The sequence below is a fragment of the Morone saxatilis genome, unplaced genomic scaffold (assembly GCF_004916995.1).
Source record: "Morone saxatilis isolate NCDOM2014 unplaced genomic scaffold, NCSU_SB_2.0 Contig0, whole genome shotgun sequence".
In the NCBI taxonomy this organism is placed as follows: Eukaryota; Metazoa; Chordata; class Actinopteri; family Moronidae; genus Morone; species Morone saxatilis.
The window spans coordinates 14,132,247-14,157,548 of NW_023339650.1; the positions used below are offsets into that span (position 1 = coordinate 14,132,247).

The 25,302-nt window shown below is 41.2% G+C and overlaps 2 protein-coding genes across 2 annotated transcripts in view; both read left to right on the forward strand.

The window, feature by feature from the left end:
* malrd1 (MAM and LDL receptor class A domain containing 1) overlaps window positions 1-11,331 on the forward strand; it is a 56,507-nt gene extending 45,176 nt beyond the window's left edge. Inside the window, exons 25-33 of the mRNA XM_035657521.1 lie at window positions 23-224; window positions 787-1,065; window positions 2,061-2,186; window positions 3,208-3,274; window positions 5,934-6,025; window positions 6,170-6,266; window positions 6,358-6,418; window positions 7,796-7,903; window positions 8,001-11,331. Coding sequence (XP_035513414.1) covers window positions 23-224; window positions 787-1,065; window positions 2,061-2,186; window positions 3,208-3,274; window positions 5,934-6,025; window positions 6,170-6,266; window positions 6,358-6,418; window positions 7,796-7,903; window positions 8,001-8,102 — 1,134 coding nt within the window. The 3' untranslated portion in view covers window positions 8,103-11,331. The remainder of the gene's footprint in view (window positions 1-22; window positions 225-786; window positions 1,066-2,060; window positions 2,187-3,207; window positions 3,275-5,933; window positions 6,026-6,169; window positions 6,267-6,357; window positions 6,419-7,795; window positions 7,904-8,000) is intronic.
* Window positions 11,332-17,470: 6,139 nt separating this feature from the next.
* plxdc2 (plexin domain containing 2) overlaps window positions 17,471-25,302 on the forward strand; it is a 93,690-nt gene continuing 85,858 nt past the window's right edge. Inside the window, exon 1 of the mRNA XM_035673263.1 lies at window positions 17,471-18,002. Coding sequence (XP_035529156.1) covers window positions 17,909-18,002 — 94 coding nt within the window. The 5' untranslated portion in view covers window positions 17,471-17,908. The remainder of the gene's footprint in view (window positions 18,003-25,302) is intronic.

A 25,302-nucleotide genomic window follows, 5' to 3' on the forward strand; every position in this document is an offset into this window, starting at 1 on the left:
TTTATATGCCATCTCTGTGCAGGTCTACACTGTTGGACCCACTGGCACCAGTCTGCTGATGTGGGCAGCCACTGGAAACCACGGTAACCAGTGGACATATGCTAATGTCATCCTGTCTAACCCAGCACCTTTCAGAGTGACCTTCCAGGCAGAGGTGGGCGGAGACATGTGGACAGACATTGCCTTGGATGACATTTCCTACACTGCGAAATGTTTGATAGAAGGTAAAGTTTTAGCTTTAGTTTATTTTTGTCTTTTTGGTTTCTTGTTTTTTCCTCATTTCGTGTCTATTCAGTGCTCATTTTTCATGCCATTTCCTGCAATTTTCACCTTCTCCCATTTCTTCTTTTTACACATTTTCTTTCCACCGAAGTCCATGCTCCTCTACTCCTTTTCCATATAAATTGCGTGTACCCTCGGGGAGAGTGTAGTGAGTTAATGAAGCCTGTTGCCCTGTAGGTCCATATAAATTCACTGTGGAGACTGGGTCAGCGCCGAGGGACGGCACAGAGGGCAATGGGGGGGAAAAGCAATTACATTTATATTGTGTTGTTTCCTCACTCCCACCCTAATGTTCTCCCTTCACCCCTGAATCACTTCTTCGGACGACTTTCTGAAGAAGCATCTTTTTTTTTCACCGTGTCTTAAAACAATCCTCTGAGATCTCTCGCTGAAGGATGCTGACAGTGTGTGAACTAAAATCGATGAAAGAGGATTTAAGGTGTGTTAAGCTCTCTGCATCAATGTGTAATTATGTGCATGTATCTTTGTGATATGCCACCTCAGGACCAGTAACTCCCCAGCCTCTGACCTGCGCCGTGGACCAGTACCAGTGTACGTACTCCTTCCAGTGTATCCCAGAGAGTTGGAGATGTGATGGAGAGCTGGACTGTGCCGACCAGTCTGATGAAGAGTTTTGTCCCACTGTGGTACCCGGTACTGTTCCTCCTCAGGATCGCTGTCCTATTGGACATTACCAGTGTTTGAATGATCTCTGCCTGCCCTCCATATTGCGCTGTGACGGCGTCCCAGACTGCCCCGATGGGGAAGATGAGTACAGCTGCCGTAAGTATATGTGTGTCTGTATCTGTGTCGGGTTTTTGACAGGTGGAGAAAGCAAACACTTTACAAGTATACGATCCATCAACATATGGACCAACAGTATATAAAAATTGTAACGATCTTTGTCAGATTCTTGTGAATTCCCTCATATGTGGATGGTTCAGACTAAGGGTTGGTTTTCATTAAATAACATACTTTCTCACCTACAGCAGTAACCATGCAGATACCATACAGCCCAATTTATACAGTATGTTTATATCAATTTATATGTAAATCTGGACGAATACAGTATATATATTTATTTATTTATTTATTTATTATTATTTGGGTTCCCAAACCATTCAAGCACAGCTCAGTGATACTGGTTTGTGTCCTAGTATTGCATTTAAAACCAGCCAGTCAAAATTTACTCTTTTTCAACCTGTTTATGATCTGCTTTATTGTGATTGATCAACTGTTTTTTTATTTTTGGTTTAATCCTCTCCTCCCTGACCCTGAATTTACATCCTGTATTTAGACCCAACTGCTTTTAAATCTCAGCTATTAAATCACAAAATGTTTGCTTTATTTTTTACTGTTACACTTATTTATCTATTTATGTTTTGAAATGTGTGCATACAAAGAAATGTATTAATTCCTTTAATTTCATTCACTTCCAAAACAATACTTGGCAGGTGATCGGATGAACCATCTATCCCGGGCAATACAATAAACCATAAAACGTATTCATATACTTACCGAAACCAGCCGGGAGAAGAGTGAGAACATCAAGAAAAACGTTCAGTGTCGTTCTTTGCTCTTCTTTCTCCAGTTCTGATTCTAGCAGCATCTACGCTAACAGCCACCGCCAGTCACTTCTCACACTCACATACACCTAGCGTTAAACCACGCCTGTAGCTCATTCTGTAGCTGCCATAAACAACTCAAGGTTAAGTGACACCTCCCAAACCCAAAGCTTTCCCCTCTACATATTCCCCTGTCATGTCTTTTTCCACCAGCTCTGCTGCAGTGCGAGTTGGGAGAACTGGTGTGTGAAGGTTCACCTGGTTGTATCCCACTTCAGAAGCGCTGTGACCAGTCTGACGACTGTCTGCCATTTCACTCGGATGAGTCCAGCTGCCATGGTAACATGTTTTTACTTACCTTCTCCTTTCAAGCTTTTTTTTTTGCCATTAACCATAGCCCATTTTATGATTCCCCGACCTTGAAGCTCAGACATGTCCTCTGCCTCAGCATAGTTGGATGTCCATCTGCGCACTTGTCTTTTGATCATACAGTTCATGGAGTTTTAACTGTCATTCGTGGCTGTATGTTTTTAATCATATTCTTTTAATGCTTTGACGTCAATTATTGTGACATTTAGTTCAAGTATGGCTCTCTATCTTGCTAAAAAAGGCCTTCACGCTGGCTAACACACTGTCTTTCCTCCATCTGTTTAGAAAAAAACAAATGCATAGATTTATCTTTTCATATTTACTGTATATCATACTCTCGTGAGTCACCAGTCAGTTTTGACTCAAGCGTTGCCAAAACTTCATTCAGGTCTGCTCATTTCCAGTCTTAGCAGTGACTCCTAGGACATTTTCAAGTTCAAGTCTTTTTAGTCTTCAAAGCACACCTCAACAGTTTCTGCAAGCTGCCAAAATCCATTAAAACCTCTGCTTTCCTGCGTTTCTCAGGAATAGGCCAAACCCCACATTTAGCTTGCATACACTGCCAAGCCACAGTCACTTTATCAAGCCAGAACAGAGCTTCAGGGTCTCATAATGGTGTTTCAAACATGATGATTATTTAACAGGCAGCCCCGATAACCCTCACACAACCTATGGAGGGAAAAGTATTTGTCATCAGATATACAGGATGGAGGGAGATGTAGTAAAGTGGCTGACGCTTTCTGTAAAGGTTGATGGATGATGCTCAACAATGCATCCCCCCGCAACATTATTCACTGATTTCATGTTCTGATGTCGGAGCAGAAACATGCATCAGTGTACATCTGTTTCCTGTCAGGGGAAAAAAGCCATGGATGGTGGCAGGTGACAGAAGAAAGAGAGCAGAAGAAAATCTTTGGAGGATCTTATTTTTGGTATATTTCTTTAATAAGATATTCAGTCATGAAGTCAGATTCTTTCGTATTATTTGCAGATTGCCCTCGGCTGTACTGCCTGGATCACGGCTCATGCCATGTGGAGAGACACGGGCCTGTTTGCATGTAAGCTGAACTCCACCCTCACACAGATAAACACACATTTACAAGCACACACCTACACACTCCCAAACACGCACAAACAACGATAAGTATCATGTCTGTTCTTCGCACTCCTCCTCCCATCCTTTATCTCTTTGTGAGACTTAAAACATCGAAATCCCATCAGTCTTGTTTCTTTCCTTGGAAAAGACACGCTCCATGAAGCATGTGGGAATCTGCTTATCCCCCACAGCTTAACCAAGGCGGTTCTGCCTTCATTTATCCACCAGCACAGTGTTTCATGGGAATCTCTGATGGATTCTCCTGGTCAATATTTAAACACGGCTCCTACTACCAATGGTCTTAGTGGGTAGACCACAAAAAAACTCCTGCATCAGATAAATCTGCTGAGAGGCCGTCATGTTGGCATAGGCAAAACACATTAAAGACAGACATTACAATAACTCTGCTGGAGGTTTTCCTTTTTTTTTTAAGAAGCTTATGAATCTAGTTGTCTGTATCAGCAGCTTGGAATGTCTGCAACGAGATATTTCATTATAAAAGTAAGAATGCAATTACAAGACTTGCTGCTGGATCTGCTAACATCATTATGCTCCAGTGAATCCTCAATAAGAGATTCACATTTCTCTGTCCTCGTGTCAGGAGGTTGCTTTTTGCACAGATGTGAACTGCAGCAGACAAGATACTTGTTTACTAAAGTCACATAACTGACTGCAGAGTGTGTCCACAATGCAATCAGAGTGTCATGTTATTCAAAATGTAATCCCACTGAAAATGCTGGAACAGGAACAGACTTTTAAAAACCAACTCAGTTAAATTGGAAGCTTTTTCTTTGTCTGCTATAGCAAACAAATCTGCTCTGTGAATCCCCTCCTGTGCTCTTCTTTGAGAAAATTACCGTACCCAAAAAGGGGAGCTTAATTTTAAACCATATTTGCATAAAGCAGTAACATTACAGGAGCATGGTCACACTGATACAGCCTGCTACACAAGAGCCACAGTCTCTTTCTTATCTCACTTACAAACTTGGACACCACATCTTTTCTTGCACCTTATCTTGATGGAGGTAATGTGCATGCAAAAGTGCACTGCTAACGTCAGCTGGAAAGCTAATTGGCTAGTGAAACACCATGTAAATGTAACTGCAAAAGTCAGTTTGGTTTAGATGCTGGTGTGGTCTTTACTCTTCAAACTACTGCTAGCAACACAATGGTTTATGAGCTACAAGTTTGTTTACTTTGCCCTGACGCCTGTAACGAAGCTCAGCCTGCCAGCTGCTGTCAATCAAACACGCCTCTGCCACTGAGATTGCTGAAAGACTTTTTTCTACAGACAATAAATTAGAATAAAAAAACACTGACACTGTCTTCCTGACTAAATGTGATTTCAGTTTCACTTTTAAAAACTGTCTGCAGTGTGAAGATATCCCACTGCTGTTTGTGGCAGAAATGCTGTCTCTCCCTCCCTCATTCTCTCATTCAGCCTCCAAGGGTTTGATTCCCCTTTTTATTCATCGCCCTGTCGAACATTCCCCGATGCAGCACCTCCACCCCTGCCTCCTCTCATTATGTAACAGGAGTTTACCGCCGTCATTCACTGCACAGTGTGGTATGGAGCTCCTGTAGCTGTTCCAGCAGAACCCGAGGCCAGCATTGGAGGGCACCTCTGGCTCAGTATTTGCATCACGTTCCTCCACTCCGCGGAGCAGGATCCACCGGGGAACCAGGCCAATGACCGCCCACTGCCATGGCCAGACCGTCACACAATATATACCCTGACCCCCTCTGAATTATAATGACACAGTCTGGCTTCCCTGAGAGCAGTGTGTTTTGCATTAGAAGGTCAATCTTGCTCCGAAATCAAGTTGATACTGAACAGATGTTGACTTGGAGCGGAGTCTCCGTTTAGGAGAAGAAACTTTCTTTTCCAAAGATGCAGCTCACCAGACAGCAAACTGCAATTAGTCTGTGTTTCCATGCTTTCATTTCCAGCAGATAAATCTTGCACCATTTGTCACGATAGCAATGTTTTTTTAAATGATGTGAGGGAATATGCGTGTATGTGTACAAAAGAGATTTTGAATTATGTTTTTTATCTTTGTTAGTTTTTTGTTTAACTTTTATCGTTCTACCAGGCCATATTTTTCAAATATGTCAGATCCCAGTGCATTAGTACAGTATGTTTAGGAGCAAAATACGCACACAAATAGGATTACAAATTAGTGTGAGGGCTGATCTTTAGCATTTTTATTGTCCCACTAATAAACTACCAGATACTTACGGTTAATTGCACAGGATTCGAGTGCTGCAATTGAGAGTGTGTGAAAAATAGTTTGCACATGCGTAGCAAAGTCTAAATAGATTGCCTAAAGTAATAGATAAATGGTTGAAAGGTCAAGCTTCTGCCTGCATGGCGCTGTGGTTTTTACTAATAGTTGTTATAGTTGGCATAAAAAATAATAGATAATCACCAGATTTATCCTTATTTTTACTGGTTATATGTCTGTTGTCTTAGTTTTATTGGTTTTTCAGTCACCTGTAAACAAATTTAAACTGTGTCGTACAAATCAGGTTTGATTGATGCATTTATTTGGACATTTTGCAGCATGTTGTCCTGACATCAGTGTCATAACTTTGTACTGTTTCTTGGTATCTGATCACAGCTGTTATCCAGGATGGACAGGCAACCGTTGCCATGTGAAGGAGAAACCATCTCTCTCAACCTCGTCACCCAAACCAGAGGACACACAGCTGGGTAATAAAGAAACTCCAATCCCTGTTCCTCTCTATAAAACTGTCTCACCTGAATTTATTTACTCTATCCTTGAATTCCCTGTTAATGTCTCTGCAGTTCATTAAAGGTAGTTCTTTATGCTTTAAATGCCTCACTCTTATTTAGATGCTGTGTATGTTGGCATCACCATCGGCCTGCTGCTGCTTGTACTCGGAGTTGCTGTCTGCTTTCTGGCATTATTCAAGGAAAGATGCTGTTTAATGTGAGTTCTGGTTGCTATAATGACAGCGTTTCTCCTTTTACCGATGATGATGTTGTTGATGATGAGTGCTTTTCCTTTGCTGGTTTCACAGAAAGACCAACCTGATGGACTACGGGGTGATGGATAACCCAGGCTTTGACGGGAGAGCAGAGGTCAGCGCACAGAAATGGCCAATCAATCATCAGCGATATCTGCTCGGGCAACATTAGGTTTCTCGGCTATACAAATCTCATTTTTCTACCATTCGCCTCACATTTATTCAGTAATTGAATCTACAATTAGAGGAGGTCAGAAGGTGATCGCCAAGCCTTTCTGCTAGATTACATTTTTGATTTAGGATTATTGATTTTGCGGTTTATGTGTATATTTGTGTTTTTCTTTGTGCGTTACACTGTAGTGCATATACAGGCGGTAGGCACAATAACTGAACCATATAATCTGATCAAATGCAACACCATAAGCTACAGCGCCAAAAATAACCAGTTTAATCAACAGTCTTACAAAAATGTAACATGATGAGAAGCTTAAGTAAATAGCAAGGCTTTTAGACCTTAAAGGATCAGTGTGAAGGATTTCGAGGCATCCAGCAGTGAGGATGCACATTGTTTTTTAGATTTTTGTGACCTTTGTCATATAATACAAGGCGACGAGAAACATAAACAATCAACAGGTCTGCCATGAGTTGTGATGTGATATCTGTTTGGCACAACGTGACTGGTTGAAGCCTTCATTTCTAAAAATCTACCTTGATCCAAAAAAAAGGATGTCACTTTTTGACTGCGTAATATTCACGTCCTAAAGTCCCCCGTGTGTAATGAAAACATTAATATTATATGCTATTTCTGCCAATAGAGCCTCCTAAATGTTAAACACTGAAACACTAAAATCCTGCATTCAGAACCATAAGAAAGTTAAAGCACACACACACACACACACACACACGTTTCTGTGTGTGGGTGTGCAGCAAGTGTCATTCAGAAATAAAAGTGAGAGTGATGTTGAGAACCACAATGACTCTGATGATAGAGATTATTATGGATTTAATGGTGCTGATAGAGTGTGTGTAATGTAGTAGTAGTGGATGAAATGTAGTGTTATGCTACTGTTCATGTTACTATAAGTGAAAATATTATAGAAATTTATGTTTTTTCAAGCAGGTGCAATATTCCCAAGGCAATTCACGCACCCATCATATATAATGTATTTCAGTATATTCTATATCTGTGTTGTATGTCTGTACATGTTTACTTTCATGTGGCTGCCAGTGAGGACGTGGCTATAAATAGAGAGTTGTAGGTGTGAACTGGTATCTCCTCAACCCAGACAGATCCGCTTCAACGCTAAATCGAGCAGCGGAAACAGTGTGTGATTATTCCACACACGGTGATGTAATGTTTTTTATGGAGGTTAGAGGTGTAATTATGGACGCATAACAGGTCAATTTGATTTTAATTGCGCCTGCATTTCACTCTTCTCGCACATCATCTCATCTAATTTTAAGCCAGTGTACATGATTTTCTTTCCCTCAGCACCCGTCCCTCCACGAAAGGCCAGGCGGTTGTCCCAGACTTAACGCCAAGACGAGTGATGGTCGGGGGCTTTCCATCAGTGTCTACCCCTGGAGGAAGGAGGCGGAGGTAAGGTGTCTTGTCTTAGCCTCTGGGGCTTTACTCTAATTATCTGTGCAGAAGTCAGTGACTTGATGTATGTCTCTTTGTGTGTTTTCATCCACAGCAGGGTTCAGCCTGGAAAGATGCCAAGCTGTCCTTCGCCAACCCGCTGTACAATTACCCCCCTGATGCTTATAGTGCTGACTGCAAAAGCTCTGAGGCATAAAAACAATGGACCTTACATATCGACACTGGAGTGCATGTGGGTCAAACAGTGTGTGCACATACTTGATCAGTTTGTCTTGACCTGCCGAGGAGCCAAGTTTAAACAACGTGAAGAGGAAGAAAGTTTAGATACATTGCAAGGAAGTATTTGAATGTCAGTTCTGATACACTGCTGTTGCTTTTTGATTGACAACTAAATAATTAATTCATCAAATTAATGATGTGATACCCCCCCGCAACCCATCTGGCACTAAAAGGGAAGCACACTAATCCATGACTAAAACAAATTTTCTCCATATAAATACCATTAAATGTAGTTTAAAAAGTAAAGAGGTGAACAGTTTCTGCAGGAGTTCTGCTCTATGCAACACTACGATTTTATAAGTTAAGATAAAGTCAATTAATGATCAATCAGATGAACTTGGATCACTATAAATTACAATCAATAAATCTGCATTTCTTCTCTTGTTTCAGCTTCAAAAAAATGTGATAAAAGATTTAAAAAACACTGTTTTAGGGAGGAAAACCTTTATAATTCACATTTTTGGGAAATACGCCTATTTGTTTTCTTAGTTTAGCATAAAGACCGGAGGAAAGGGGAAACAGCTCCCACTAGCACCTCTAAAACTCACTAAATAAAACTGTTTTGATTAATCTGTACAAAACCCAAAGTGTAAAAGCAACAAGTTACTGTTTTACAGGCTGTTATATGACGTGTGTATATGACGAAAAGAGTATTTCTTGGCCAGGAGCAGTAACTTCCTGAAGATGTTTCCAATGTTTCCTTTATGCTAAGCTAAGCTAATCAGCAGCTTCATATTTAACAGGGACACATGAGAGTGCTATCGAGCATATATCCCAACATTTTAGACTATTCGTTTAAATAGTCGAAGATATTGGGGGAGACAATAAAATAAATTGTCCATTTTTACATAGAAAAAAGGTTAAATCTTAAAATCCAGCAGTACATGCGTCACAATGGGCATTAGAACAGTACTTTAACTTGCAGAAATGGTTGTGGGTGCCCTGTGCATGGTGATTAAAGGTTTTCTTTAGTGCTGGCAAAAGCAGAAAACATCCAGTTCATCGAACTGAAACACACAGAGCCTCCGAATGGAGTCCTGACTTCATTAGTGATGCTTTCTAATCCCCACAAGTGCAAATAAAATAGTTTGCCCCTGTTTTATTTGCAAATTAAAATCCATTACAAGTCAGAGTCCTGCAACTGCTCTGTGTGTGTGTGTGTGTGTGTGTGTGTGTGTGTGTGTGTGTGTGGCGTGAACTGACTCTCTTGTAATAACCAGCATGGAGCAGATGGGATCATAAACAGCACAGTTAAACCAGTCTGTTATAAATTTCACGAGTGTTCAATCATGGCTCCTCTCAGCTGACATGCCAGCATAAATGTCCTCCTCGTATTTGACAGTCAACACGATGATTTAAAAGATCAGGCCTTGTTCTGAATAGAGAGCAGCCTCCTTCTTAGCATCATACTGATAATATTTCTCTTTAAAAAATATGGTTATTTCCTTACTTGCCAAGAGTAATGTGAGAATATTGATGCCACTCACTTATCTGTCTGTCAAATATGAAGCTATATATCTAGCTTCCGGTTAGATTAGCATAAAACCTGGAAAATGGCTGCCTTTATCGGCACCCCTAAAGCTCTAACTTTACATTTAGAAACAAGAGTGGTATTGATCGTCTCTGTAAATGTCTTAAGTATTTCTTTATAATCATGTTAGGCAATACAATTATATCTAGTCTTCTGTCGTTGCAGCGGACTGGATCTGTGCAGTGTCAGACTTAAACTGAATCGATAGAGGAGGAAAGAAGAGGTCACACTGTTGACTGTTTGTCAGTGTATTAACACAGATATCTTAGACTACATGTACTGAATTTGGATGAAACCAATAAAAACATAATGTGATTAGCATTTTATTTTATCCCCTAGATTAATACTGACCCATAATTCAATTTTGACATGTCATGGGAGTAAAAGCAAAGGTGTAAATATAAGATTAATGATGAGTCCTGATATTGTGACTGAAGGCTTACTGGGACACTTGAGTGGAGCCTTTATTAATGGTATTAGTAAAACCTGTGTTTAGCCTACTGTGATTAATTAAATATTAATCTTATTAGATACAGATGGCCTGTTTTTTTTATGGTACTTCTGGCTTTTTCAGTGAGTTGGGGCAATGATAAACCGATGCAGTCTCCATCCCATTTATTATAAATGTCAGGTAAAGTTGTTTCTGAGAGTCTGCACTTCGTCAAAAACACATCAAAACACTCCCATTCCTTCATATTGGTCCAAGTTCAAGTTATGAATCCTTAATTTTTAGGCTGTGGATGAATGCAATCTCCAGTGTCATTACTGTTTATTGTCGTTCTCCATCACTCGAGAGTCTCTGCTGAGTCTGTCGGTGGATTCTGGGGCAGAGATTTATCAGAGGGCCACTGGATCAATTTCAGCCTTTGAGCTGCTCCAACTGTTTTATTTTTTGTGCCCTCGCCTTACATTGGCTTTTTCCTCTGACATTCTGCCCTCCAAGCTAAAACGAAACTACATATGGGGACAGCTCATTGAAAAAATGTCCCATTGGACCGCCGAAGACAAAAGCCCATTGCTCTTAAGGTCCATTTTTTTCTAAATATCTGATCAGAATCTGATTTTGACCTTTTATTATAAAAGTATTATGACATAGAAATGTAAATTCCATGAAAACAGAACGTAAAATTGTGAAAAAACAACTAGTAAAACTAACATTAAAGCAGGAGGTATAGCTACAAGAGTAACAACATTAAAATATCAATTTTAATGTTGCTAAGCTACTTTAAATCACATATTTTATGTACTGAATTATAATACATTAATTTTAATATAGTGTAAATATTATCAGTAGACAAAAAGACAGAAAAAAGGATGTAGATAAGTGTCAGAGAGAGATCGAAGGGGAAGCTAGCTGGACATAGCTATCCGGAGCTAAAGCTAAAGCTACATTTTCTTAACTGAACTATAATCTGTACTAATTTTAATGAACCAACATTTTAATAAAATCAGTGTGTTATTTTACACAATGATTGAGTACATCACTAACTGCCCACTCAGCCTTTAAGTCTACAATGGAGATAAATGTATTATTGAGTTCAATATACTGTACATATTATTGGTAGACAGACATTTAATCCCTATTGACTCTAACTATTGACTGTAAATGATCAAAATAAACTCAATTCAAATGGACAAAAACGTTTACTGTGTTTTTTTATATCTTATGTAAAAGGTTGTAAAGGTAAAAGTTGTTATCCAGGTTCTTAATCGGTCCTCCAACAACCCACTCAGCTTATTTATCATGTAAATAAATCATGTAAATACTGACTGAAATTATAGATATTCAGACTTTTGTGTTACAAAGTTATTGGTATCATAATAGCTGGAAGCAGTCTGGTCTGGTTTTATCATTGGTACCATTATTAACAACTGCAAAGCCAACAATCCAACAAAAGGGCACCTCTCTGACTCCCTTTGTGAATCACCAAAAACACACACTCAGCCTTTTCACGGCCTCGACGTCAATGTTTGTTTGTTTCACCCCTGTGACATTTGACCTAACAAAACTACAATCAATGGCAATCAATGACACAAAACACCTTTTTCCACTAACACCTCACACTTGGCCTGCCTCGCTTTGCACACATGCTCACATGATAGCCCCGCTGACTGAGAATGTGCAGCTATCAATGTTTTTTTTTTTTCTGGTAGCTTCGTTATTCGTTGTTGTTGAATAGCGCGCGGGAGAGCTGCCACACGCCACCAGCCTTTGTCCTTGTGCTGTTGGTAAAGTAACATTAGTCAGCTTTTCTCACCGGAGCTTTTGTTTGTCACAGTTTTGTTAATCACAGAGCAGAGAGTCCATCTAAAGGTCACTGTATCGTTTGTGCTCCGAGAGGTTCCTGTAATGAACAAGCTTCCTGAAGAGCTAGGCGATGACAGCCTTTAAGGGGCTCCCTCTGTCAAAAATAACCCTTGACTCTTGCTTCATTTACATAACTACTCATCTGAGTTCTCTCCCATCCCGGGCTGTCAACCATTTTTTACAGCATTCAGCCCAATTTCTTCAGCAGGGAGCCAGCGCAGTCAGGTCAAGGTGAAATTCGCCCTTTTTCCTGGTAATGATAGCTCAGAATTGGTTCTCTCATCCTCTCTGGCTGAGTGCAGAGGGAAAAATGTCCATTCATTCTCTCTGTATTCAGTGAGAGTGGATGGCGATCAGCCCAAGGGGGACCACCATCTGAGTGTACTTCAGAAAAACACCCCAGGTCTCGGCTCTGGTAGAAGGCCGGGGAAAGAAGACACCGCCGAGCTAGTTTCTGATTTGATCTCTTGGGGCTTTTGAGCCGTAAAACATTTTTATCCACATCTTAACTGCCTCTTTTGTTGTACAGTAAAGGTTAATTTTGACTTTGTGAAGGGTATTTAATGCGCCTCGTACGACCAATTAAGCCCTATTCTCACGTGTCGTAAATATTGACCTGTCCCATGCTCTGCTGCGTTCCCCCACTGTGCAGCGATGCTTGATTAAGTTTCTAAATACAACACAGAGAAGTCATATCATCAAACATGCTAAATTAATGAGATTCTTAAGCTTATTATTTATAGTTTGCTTCATGAGATACACAAATGAGGCCACAGATTGAGCAGAGATAAACAACCCCTGCAGAGTTGTTTATTCTGCCACAGACAATGAGAGTTTGATCAATATAAGGCCGTTGGTAAGAAAGCTTGTGTAGCTCAGTAGTTTAAACACGTGTGCGGCATTCAGAGACATGTTCTTGTCAAAATGTCAGCTTTGTTGGATAAACAACTCTAAGTTGTTGTAGTGTGTCAGCTATTGTTAAGTAAAGCCTTGAAGTGAAGATTTTACAGTTAAATGAGGATAAATCAGTGTAAAATGTATAGAAAGATAATGACAGAGCAACAGAGAAAGACAGGTGATCTTAGCATCTTTTATAAAGATAGAAGAAGTGGTGTTGTGATGCCAGAAGATGAATTTTTGCCAAAGGATAAATGCCTTACTCTTGCAAATTGAGTTCACCCAAAAATGGGCCAGTATTGCAACTTCTGCTGGCTTCAGGGAGTGAGGATCATTATGAAATTAACATTAGCCACAGCAGAGGAACAGATTTACCCCACAGATGGGTGACACAACTACATAAAATTATGCAGTTCTTTATTTTATTACTCCATCATGAGAATTGAACAACTATGTCTCTGCCTTAGCCATCCTAGGGAAAAAATATAAGTAGGAAATCAGCAGGGATTTAGAAGACCCAGCGCTGACTGAAAAATCCCTGCTTGCACTCTGCACTACACCACTGGATATGAGACGGAACAAAATCCCCCCAAAGTCTAGACGCTGGGATTGGTAGAGTCAAGACACCAGGTGGAAAATACTTTATATACATTATGTGTCCGTCTCTGCTGGTTTTTGGGACAACAGAAAATATCTGCAAACCCAACACTGACATAATATTAGCACATTTTAAAGTTGACATAGTGAACATGTTCAGATGATTATCATAGACATTCAAACGTAACTTACCATTAAAGGTCCAGTGTCTAACATTTAGGAGGCTCTATTGGCAGAAATGGAATATAATATTGATAACTATGTTTTCATTAGTGTATAATCACCTGAAAATAGGAATTATTGTGTTTTTGTTATGTTAATGAGCCTTTTATTTATAGTTGCTGCAGGTCGCCTTCCATGGAGTCTGCCATGTTAAACCACCATGTTTCAGTGGCTGTAGATGGGGCCAGCGTAGTTTTTCCTACCACTTCACAGCCCGTTCTCATTCCCAGGTCTTCAAATACAGACGCCAGCAGTGTTCAGTCAGTTGTAATCTGAAACTTCATCGTTACAGATGCCAGTAAATCTTACACACTGGTCTTTTAAAAAGGAATAATACAAAAAATGGGTGTCATTTGGTGCACTGCTCCTAAATAAAGTTGCAAAACAGCAAACTTCCACTGAAAGCAAAGCTAGATGATTGTGTGCTTCCAGGTCTCGTTAATATTACTGTGAGACGGAAAAGCTAATAATCTGCAACGCTATAATGGAAACAGAGCTGAGCTTGTTCTCCTCAGTGTTTTCAGTTTGCGCCTCTCTGTTCTGTTTATTAAGTGGCCAAGCATCATAAAGACTGCGGTGACACGCTGCTCTGCAACTCAACAAGTGGGACCCAAAACACACGTAAGCGCTCTTTGGAAAATTTACACTTGCCACCACCCTCAGATCTAAATGCCTTGATGTCGCTGGAAGACTCCCATTTCATTTCATTAATTTCGTCACAGACGTTTTTGATGCTCTCTTTAAGGTCACCCTGGGGAGACCGAGTGTGGTGTGGTACCCAGCCAAGCAAAAGTTCACGGCATCTGTGACTGATCCTCCTCTTACGTCACACAGGAGAAAGGAGAAGGTTTGGGAGAAAGAGAAAGACAGGCTTCTAGTGATGCTTTGAGAAAAAAAAAATGGATAAAGAGAGAGATTTTCAGAGTGGTCATCTGAGGACGAGGTTGGCTTCTTTTTGCTGGAGTTGTGGAACAAGGTGATTAGAGCAGCAGACTGCATGGAGAGCTGTGGCCACTGAGTCTCAACTACTGTGATGATTAAAGTGCTTGGAAAGAGTTGGAGAGAGAGGGAAAAAAGAAAGAAAAGGGGACTGTAGCAGTGCATGTGTGTGGATGGAGGACGGCTTTCCCCAGCCTCAGGACTAAATCCTTTTTCATCCTGATACTAGACTTGATTGAAAGATGCTTTATCATTTAAATGGTCGCACTGCGTTTGTCAACAACAATCTCCTTTTTTTACGAGGGAAATAGATCACAAAGTGGCATATTTTTATTTCTATCTGGGTGGGTTCGTTTGTGTTTGCTGTACAGTTGTCTTGATATACGTCCCTTTGGGTGCACAAGAGGTGTGTGTTGATCGAATCACGCTGAGGGTGATTCAGATTTGGAGTGGATCTGACACTATAATAGTCGGGATGTCAGCATTTATTTATTGAGTCTTATGATCTTAACATCTCCCAGAGCTGTTTTAGAGGAACACACACTTCCTCTATTTCTGAAATTCAGACAAGGAGTTTTCACACGTCCCAAAACGCCTTCAACAAATAAAGGAATTGAGCTATTGATGATACAGTTCCTCATTTCAATTAGTGGATAAACAGGCTATATTCCCAAGACATTTTTACATGTACCCACAACTTGGAGATTTTACCTGCAATCAGTCTGTATGTTCACAGATTTTAAAATATCTGGAAAACCCGGTTGATGGGAAAAAACTAGTGATAGTGCAACATGAAGAAGTTAATATTAGGGCAATATGTAAATCCTATTATCATTATTATTGGTCTCTAATTGTAGGAAGTTTGTATAATTTGGTGCCTGTTGTGAATGCAAACAGGAAGTATAACGTTGCCAGAGCAGTTAGCTCAACTTGAGGCCTGTTTTTTATTTCTTTACATTTTGGCACCATCAAAAGTATGCCAAATTAGCTATTAGCACTTTCTGTTTGTAATGTACCTGTGAATGTAAGTTCTGGAGTTACGGTATAAGGAGCCTCTGTATTAATCTGATTTCTAAGACTGTTTATGGACTTTTATAATTACATTCATGCTATACCCCTCTCTTTCTCTATGTCCTTTTTTTATAATGAATTAAGCATACCATTTTCTTTAAACAGCTGACTTTATTATGTGTTAATAAAAATGTTTAAAAAGAAAAACAGACAAGACTCAAGTGCTGTTCCCAAGTAAAATTATTTATTGAGCCATCACTGACGCTTTACTGGGTCTGGCAGCAGCTGTACTCATTTTGTTTCAGAAACAAATCCCATCACCACTGCTGGACCCTCTTCGTTGGCAGTAAAGGTGATGGGACGGGAAGACTTTTGGTGGCCAGTGAAGATAATCAAGTAATGACTAATTAGTGACAGCGCTATGAAATATTTATTGATCTGTGTTCATTTGGGAGACAGCAGTGTGTGCTGTGAGAATATTTGTGCCATAAGCTTTTGGATTTTGATGGATTTTTATTAACTTTTAACCACTAAAGAGTTTGAAAACCCATTTAGCACAAAAAATATACTTGAAATGTTTAGTATGCATGAACAGCAGCCAAGCACATTATAAATGTGGTCCTTTATGCAAGAGTTTCCTCTCCATATTAAGCTTTTCCATGACTTGTGGTGAAGCTCCTGAATTCCCATAGCGAGTGTCTTAATTGGAACAAGCTTGTGGTCCAAGTTATCCTTCCTGTGCGAAATGAGCGCAAGACACAGTTTGGTGAGTCGTCCTGAGTGCTGAGAGAGCTGCGTTGGAAAGAAGAAATGCTCCCTCACATGAGAAGTTTCCAGGTTTTAGTAGTCAAGTATGAAGTGAAATCACACAACCAACAAAAGGAACAAATGATTGTTTGGTCATATATGTAAGTTTTTGAAATCCCGATCCATCCATTAACCCTATATTGTTAAATTTTGGCTCCTGGAGACCCCTAGCCCTCTTTAAGAGCCCAAAAAACAAACGTAACATTGTTTTTTATCAGTTTTATTCTTTATGATCTTCCCTAATTATATAAAAATTGCTTATAAACATGACTTTGAACAGATGACATGTTATAGAAGTCTTGTTTTGAAACATGGTTAAATACATTCATATGCTCTATATATGTGATTGGTGTCGACAGTATTTTTTTTTCTATATATTGGGTGTTAATTAAGTCAAAGGAAAAGATTTTAAGGACACAATTTTTGTTGATTTTGGAATTGTAATTATTTTTCCACACACAGCAGTGGGCTCTGTAGAGTGGGTGTCAGTATGATGACCTAACTTTTACCTGAAGAGGGCGCCCTCACAGTTCAATCACCTGGCTGTGCAGTAAAGGTGAGATAGATAGATAGACAGATAATATGAATCTTACGATTTTAGAGACACTGAACTCTAAATTGTCCTGTTGTATATCTTTTAATATTGCTTCATACTCAATGAAAACAAAGGCCCTGTAAGGGTTGAGTGTTCAACAAACAGGAGGCCTACAGCAGCAGCTCCTGAAGCTCCAAACGCATCTTTTCCACATTACTCAAACTCTGCTAGTCAGACACGGTGTAGATAATATCCCGAGGCTAAAATCTGACTGTCTCCCCGGCAGCTGGAAAAACGCTTTGTGTGTTTGTCTCCTCGGGTTCTTCTGCTCACACACCGAACATCAAACAGAAGAAGAAGAGCCATTGGCTCCGAGGAGTCGATGACGGAGGGAGCGCACTGTCTTCTCCAGGAGCGCATTAGCCCTCTCTCTCTCTCTCTCTCTCTCTCCCTCACACACACATACAGACACACACACACTCTGCACCTCCAGTGGCATGACACCAGTGTGTCGGACTGGGATGCAGGTTTAAGTGGAGAACTTTTTTTCCTTTCCTCTGCTGTTATTATGTTTGCTATTATTTTTGGAAAGGTGGAGACCTGTTAGGACGAGCGCGTTTTCTCTCCATCCAGGAGCGCGCAGTGTGGCACACGCTGGAACACAAAAAAACAAGCTCAGTGCAGCGAGTGTGCAGCGCAGGCAGGTTTCCGTTTTAAAAAGCAGCAGGAGAGGCAGGAGAGTTACGGAGTCTGCGGGGAAGCGGCGTGTCGGTGCATGAGAGAAGACGGAGACCTCTCCTAGATAATAAAAAAAAAAAGAAAAAAGAAAAAGAAGAACCGGGATACTGAGAAGGGATCAGCGGCTGGAACTTGGATATGGCGGGTGTGAAGACGGTCGACCTTCTCGTTGGAGTTGTTTTAGTTTTGCAGTGTGTGGGGAATGCCCGAGCCGAAATCACAGCCAGTAACGGTAAGAACCAGCAGCAGTCCAACATTAACCAGACCTGTTCGGACCGAGTTGTTTTATTAACACAGAAGTCAAATGCGTCTGCAGGAGAGGTTGATTCGTCCTCCTCACACAACTATCAGACACAGGTGGAGTGTGGTTGGAATTTGCATAAGAATTTTTTTTGGCTCTGATTGCATCCTTTGTTGTTGCATAAAACGTCTATTTATCAAAATGACAGCAGAGCTTCTGTGTTGTAAGACAAAGAGAAGACAGACACCCTCAAGGCTTGTTTCTCTTTCATTATCTTATTTTTAGGAATAGAGGAAGCTGTCATGACCTACTAACTCCCTTTTTTTCTGTCTAGATCAAAGACATTTGTTTAATTCTAATTATCATATTTTCACAACTATTGTAAGTTTGAGTTAATTGCCTTGCCTTTTTACATCTTTGCTCATGCATTTCCCCCAGGCTGCACTGATTATTACTGTATACTGTACAGTAACACAGTCAGTCTATGATACGGAAATCTGTGACACTCTCTCTTACTGATAATGCAAGATTTTCCTCTCTGTTATGACCTGAACATCCTGTAACCTTCTGCAACTTTCAGCAGAATTAAGATCCGTTACGACTGGATAGTGCAGGTGCTTTTCTCTGTAGAAGGTCCTGCAGAGGAAATGCTGGATGCCTGCATGCTCTGTCCCTCTTGATGTCCTTGATTGCAAGAGGGTGAATATCCCTACTGTCAAGCCACAGCGTGTGCACCTCAAGTCCACTAATCTCAATCTCTAGTCCATCCCATACGCTGCGCACACGCACACGCACACACACACACACCCTCAGACAGACGGTGGAATAAGTTCATGCCAATATCGGTTCTGTTCACACAGGCGAGCTCTTGTTTCCCAGGGCTTTTATTGCTGGCAGCGAATTTTCATCACATATCAGATAGTGGTTAGAGAAATGTTCGGCTGCTGACAGTGACTGTAAATTAAAACCGTGTGTGTGAGTGTGTGTGTGTGCAGACCACAGAGTAACTGGAATGTATGGCTCTGTTTGGGAGAGAGAGAGAGAGAGAGATGCTATCGGTCGCGTGTGACCAGTCGCGCACACACGCACTTTTTTATTTTCACACAGTCGTACTCAGTCTTATTTATGAATCTAATCAATCTGCTGGGCTGCTGCTGCACTCCGGCTCATTTGACATCAATGCTTTAGTGGAAAACAGCAGCTTGTTTTCCTTTACACAACCAAGACAAGAGACAACAAGCTTCATGGGAAAACGATCCGAATGAGGCTCATTTTAGAGGTTGCAGATTGAGGAAACCTCCAGAACACCAACAAACATAAACGTTTTCCCTCCCTGCATGCTTCATCGCTCCATCTCCTGCTCGAGCTGGACACATTTAGTATGTAGGACAGTATTTTTAGACATCTGGGCGAGGTGCTTCCCTTGTCATAGACTGACCTCGACTCTTAAGGAGCAGTCCCTCTCCTTCCCTAGATAGGCTTTTATTAATAGAGTGCAGGTGGACTCCTCCACTCTCTGGAAGTCCACTGGAAAGATATAATGCACCATTCAGTAACACAAAAAGGTTTCAGACTCCAGCAGAGTCTGAGATGTGAAGACCGGTTAAGGCATTCATTTCCCCCTCATTGCATTTATTAGTTAGATGAGCTGTGGAGAACATCTGGGTGAAATTACACAACATCCTGTGAGCTCAGTGCATCAGGGTTTTTTTTTTAAATAAGCTTTCAGTCTGTGATGTTCACCCGCTGATACTGTCACCAGTGGCACACTCACAAAATTGGGGCTGATTTCGGGGTTAATCTGCACTCCGGTGCTTCTCTCCGAGTGGAAAAAGAGATGTTCCACTAGAGTCTGGAGTGTGTCTGTGAAAGAGGGAGAGCGTGAGAGAGAAAGTCTTGCCTGGTGTAACGATGTGGTTTGATTTAAAAGCCTGCGCCAAGGGCTGTTAATGTGCTAAGATTGCGGTCGTGTGTGGAATTTCATTCGTTGTGGATGGATGCTCGGAGTTGTGTTTCTTTGTAGGCGAGGGGAGGTTGATAGAGGGTTAACTAGCTCACAGGCAGCGAAATGGACGTCTCCAGCTCCAAAGCGCCGTTCCTCATCCATCATACTGCCAGCAGCTGCCTCTGCAATCATACAAACACACTCAGAGGCACGTAGGAGTGTGAACTGCAGAGGAACATGCAGGCTGCCCTTCATGATGAGGGTTGGGTTCCGATAGCTAGGTGCCATTTTGGATCCGGTTCCAAGTTAGTAAAATACCTTGAGCTCCATGGCCAATGAATCTGTTATCTAGCCTCTCATTCACAATCTCTCTTTAGTTACTTCCTCTCGCCTCTCTTTGACACTACAGGTGTTTGCAGAGGAAATAGAACAACTGATGAGGTGTACGAATGTGTGCTTGAGTGGAAATGCTGGAGATTTCCACTAAAAAGTTTAGATATGGCCAAATAATTTATGAGTAAGCTGCAAAAAGCAAACAAAATGGGACAAAATGCAATGGAAACAGATATGACCTACATGAACTTCCACTGCTTAAACCTTAGAAACCTTAAAATCTTTTGATTACGTCATCTCGTTGTGGCCTCTGATGGTTTAATGGGACCCAACTGGAGAACTAGCATCATCGTCTGTTTATCCTGATGCCTCCAACTCTAAAGTCTCTAAAGATTTATCCACCATCCATCATTTTTGATAACTTAAGAGCTCTGCCTCAGGCTGTTGCCAGTGGAAGTTTTGTTTTCTTGTTGATGTGTGATAAGTGTATCGCAGAAAAACCTGAACGATTAATTAATATCATCTGTTGCTTTTACTTTATAATCTATGGCTCCTGCAGCTGCTGCACAGCCCCCAGCGAGGAGCAAACACTCACAGTAAAAGGATTTAAATGAGTCAGGACAGAGTTAATGAATGTCACAAAATAAAAGGCCTACACCCTTTCCACATAGTAGAATCTCGGTGGTTTAGGCCTGATATGTAAATACAGTACGTATTACGGGATGCCTTCATTTCCCAGCAAACAAACTATTGAAAAAGATTCTATAAGGGGTTTGGAAGGATTCGGAACTGGATTCAGATTTGGTAAAAGGCTACCAACCCATCCCTTTTCATGACTAATGCTGCTTTGTCACTCTCTTCTCTTTGTCCTGCTGGAGGGATGATTCCCGACATAAACTGTTGGCAGAGAAGTTCTTTCCACAAAATGGGAGGTCCTGCTCAGTCTACTTTAGTGAAGAGATTGTAAGCCTTCTTGGAATCTCTCCCCCGTTGGCCCTCCCTCCCTCCCTCCCCCGTCTCTCCCTCTTTCTGACATTGCACATTTCAGAACGGACAGAATGAGCTAGCCTCTTTATTGGCCCTCTGAATGACCTGCTGAAAGGATCTGCCATGAATGGATGACGGGGGTGGGGTGGTATGAGGGGCTGAGAGACGGGGAGGGGTGGCGGCGGTGGCGGTGGCGGCGGCTAGGGGTTTATATGCTGTATGCAGCCACAGTGGGCCATGCCATACACCACAGAGGCAAGGAGGTAGGGTCCCCCCTCCCGTACCAGCATGCAACAGCAGCACCAGGCTCCTGCATTAGTCATGCCTGGCCCTTGTCGCTGAGCTCCCTGCCCCTTCTACTCCGGAAAGAAGCTCGGGCTGACGGCTTGAGAGGGCAGGAGCTGCACACAGAGTTCAATAGGCTCTGAGACAAAGAGCAAAGAGGCCACTGGTTAATGAAACCCAGCGCAGTTAAGCTCCTCTTTAGCTTTTCCTCATTGTCTTTCATGTGGTTCAAAAGCTCCTTCACTTCCAATTGTTGCGGTGCTCCACCAGAGTTATCATGTCCTGGAGTAATTGCTCCCTGGCATTTTCTACTCGCGTGCGATTTATTCAGTTTATTCAAAGCAAAAAAATTATGGATCCTGTCCATCAAGAAAGTCTGAAAAGGTCAGCGGCGAGGAGCAGGGGCCTCGTTAGGAGGCGATACAGATCTGAATGTCAGCGGTCAGTCAGAGATGACAAGCATTTTCCATTCATGATAAACATCCCTTTTCCACAGATGATTGCAAAGCTGCCAGACCGCAGCGTGGTCCACAGTCAGGCTGTTATCTGCTCCTCCTGTTGACTCTGCTGCGGGATGCTGCCAGAAGAGATGCTAGATTGTCAGCTGAGGAGTGAAATGAGTAAAATTGTTTTTATTTAGATGCGCTGGGTTGCTTTTTCTTCTGCCTGGAGGGGGACAGTTTGAGGAGATAACGAGGAGAGGGAGGAGGCTCGGAAAATAGGCAGTTCCTCCTCTTTACTTGCTGAAGAAAAGAATTACAGCAGCATAATTACAAAAATGTTACACTGTTAAGCATAGTGAGCGATGATTAACAGCACAGGAGGAACAATAAATGGCAGGAATATTAAAGGACAATTATTCCCTTGGACACTCTTTATATATTGTCAAACTAATGTTCAGCAAGGAGATCCATGAATCACTTTAAAGTAAAGAAACTGCCTGGTTCATTTAATGCCTTTATTTATTTAATGACTTTCGAGAGTGGGAAGTGTATACAGTAGCAGGATCTCAAATGTGCCTGATATAGTCTTAACTTTCTGTTGTCTAGTTTTGTTTGTTTGTTTGGTTTTTTAGGCTCCATGACAATGAGGGCACATACAAATGCCAGCATGTTGTGGCGACCCAAACCCGGAGTTACAATGGCAACTGCTGCAGGGAAAAGGCAACAAAAGATGCGAAAAGAAAGGATTTAAGGAGTCATTTTAATCATATTTTGTAAAAATTTGGTAAGTTTGAAAGAAAGAGAAGATGATGGCAGGTTTTAGAAGATTAGTCCTTCAAACAAAATGCATGAAACGTGTAGCGGTTTTGTGCACAAGGGTGGACTTTTCCTTAGAAGTCATCTAATCTGCCCCATGTTAATACCAATCACATGCACAATGTCTGTTTGTCTAGTCCTGTCTGCATGCTGAGGAAGACTGCTGGACACTTGTTATGGGTAACAATGTCTTTACCTTGGCTGAGCTTCATGCAGGATCTCCTTAGATCACAGTAGAGCCAGAGGTTAAATCCTTGCACCTATAAGACTTGGTACACACCAGTAAGTGTCTGGTATTTTGACGTCAGTAAACCAAAGTTCACAGTGCAAAGTTTTATGAGTAACATAGAATAAAATGGCTGGCTGGTTGGCACTCAGCTGTATGATCTGTAACCGGGGTCCCCGTTGGCTGAAACCTGTTAAAACATCTCGAAGAAGTAATGATGTGAAACACAGATGGAATTATTTCATGCTTGATACCCAGTAGAGCGGTTGGAGAAGCATTTATGTGTTTTATTTGTGTCTAATGGGAGCGCAAGAAACACAGGAATTGCTTGCAGGTGCAACTATGTAATGAATTTTTCAATTCAAACAGGAAGTGGTTTAGATGTTTCCCTCGATCTGGGTAATTTCTTCAAAGCTCAAACCGCAGCAGGTGCCCATTCTGTAGCTGTGCATCATAACATAAACCAGTTTCTCCTTATGTGAGAAATATGGTACAGTCAGTGGGGCTTTTTCATGCGACGCCTGCACAGAAATGATGAAAAGAACCCAAAGATTTGTTGCGCTCGGTGAAGTAAGTTGAAAGAAGCAGCCCTCCAGAGGGGAACAAAGTGTTACATGCATGGCTGTCGTGAAAGGAGATGGGAGAGCATGGTGTTTTCGGGCTGTCCAGGCATGCTGAAAGAAGATAAGGTGCTCACCCGACAGCGGAGCCCGTCACCCCACCCCGTAGCAGGCTTCATATCCTGAGCCCAGCAGGAGCGGCGGCTTGGCTTTGTCCCACAAAAGCCAGTGTCACTCACGGGGTTTACGGCATGCTGCTACATGCCTTTGCCTATATGTGCAACTGTGTGTGAAAGTTTTCTCTCTCACACTCTGTATCTGTGCCTGTCAGTTCTCATGCAGTTTCTTTTCACCGTTGCTTTGTTTCCTTTTTAATTTTAAATTCAGACAGCAGGAAGTGAAGTAAATGAAGGAAGGCTGAGTTTAAAACCTCAGCACTTTTTGGGTCCAGACTAATATCTGGCATTGAGGACTTTGTCAGATTCCTAGTCTTGTTTATTTATTCATCAGATATAAAGGTCTGGTGAGACACTTCAAAAGTTTTTTAGTTTGTTAAAAGAAAAACTGGCTTTTGCAGGGTTTCTTTGAAATTGAGTTATTGAATAATGGCTGTCCTGACATTTGTGCCAGTTTTGAATTGGCACCAGTATTCAATTTTGAACTTCTGACTTGACCGTCCACTAAACCCCTCCTGGGCTGACATCAGTAATTAAACACAACAGGCCTGTCGAGCTTTTGATTCACATGCTGAAGCTGTGTATATGTGGCTGTGGTAAGAATCTTTGAAGCAGCCCTTCAAAGATTTAAGGACTCTCTCTCTTACCATAGTTTTCTTTTTAGCTTTTCCAAAACCAAAAATTCTAAAGTGTAAGGGGATGGATTAAACAATGTGTTTTTCAGGTCTAACGTTACCAACTTAGCATGTGCAGCCAACTAGCTTGCTACCTGGTAGGACCACCCAGGATGGAAGTAAATTTTTTTTTTTGTGTGTTTATCCTTAATCATTGACAAGGTATATATGTATCTATTTGAAATGTCAGATAAGTCAAATCAAACCTAAAGCTTTAACAAAATAAATAAAATCTGACACGTTTCCTTATCATACTTAAGGTATAATAGGGGGAGCAATGTCCCTCTATTTACATGTTTTCTACAAGAATCATCAACTACAGGCATGGGACTTGTTAGCTTTATCCTCAATCTTTTAGCAGGACATCATGTATCTAGCCATCAAGTGAATATTTAGATTTAAGGAGCAGTGTGTGGTATTTAGTGGCATCTAGAGGTGAAGTTGCAAATTGCAACCAGTTGAATACCTCGTCTTCCAAGCATGTAGGAGAAACTCAGTTGCCAGTGTTTGGTTTGCCTGTTTCTTAGTCTTGTGATACCAGACAATCAGAGATCTCAGCGGCTACCATCTAAATGCAAAGTAGTTCTAGTAGACAAAAAATCATTGTTGTTGTAACAGCATGAAGGGTTTAGCTAAGAGTGTGAACTTTTGAGCAATCCTAATCTCTCGTTGCTTATGTGAATGATTTCCTTGTGTTCTTTGAGGTTGATTAAGTCAGCAAAATGCAAAGCGCTCTCATTTATTTCACTGAGTGCAATTACATTTAACCTGACCCCGAACCTAAAACTCAGATTGACCTGTTTATTGGTCTGTTAATCATGTTAATAGCATGTCCGCCCGAAAAGC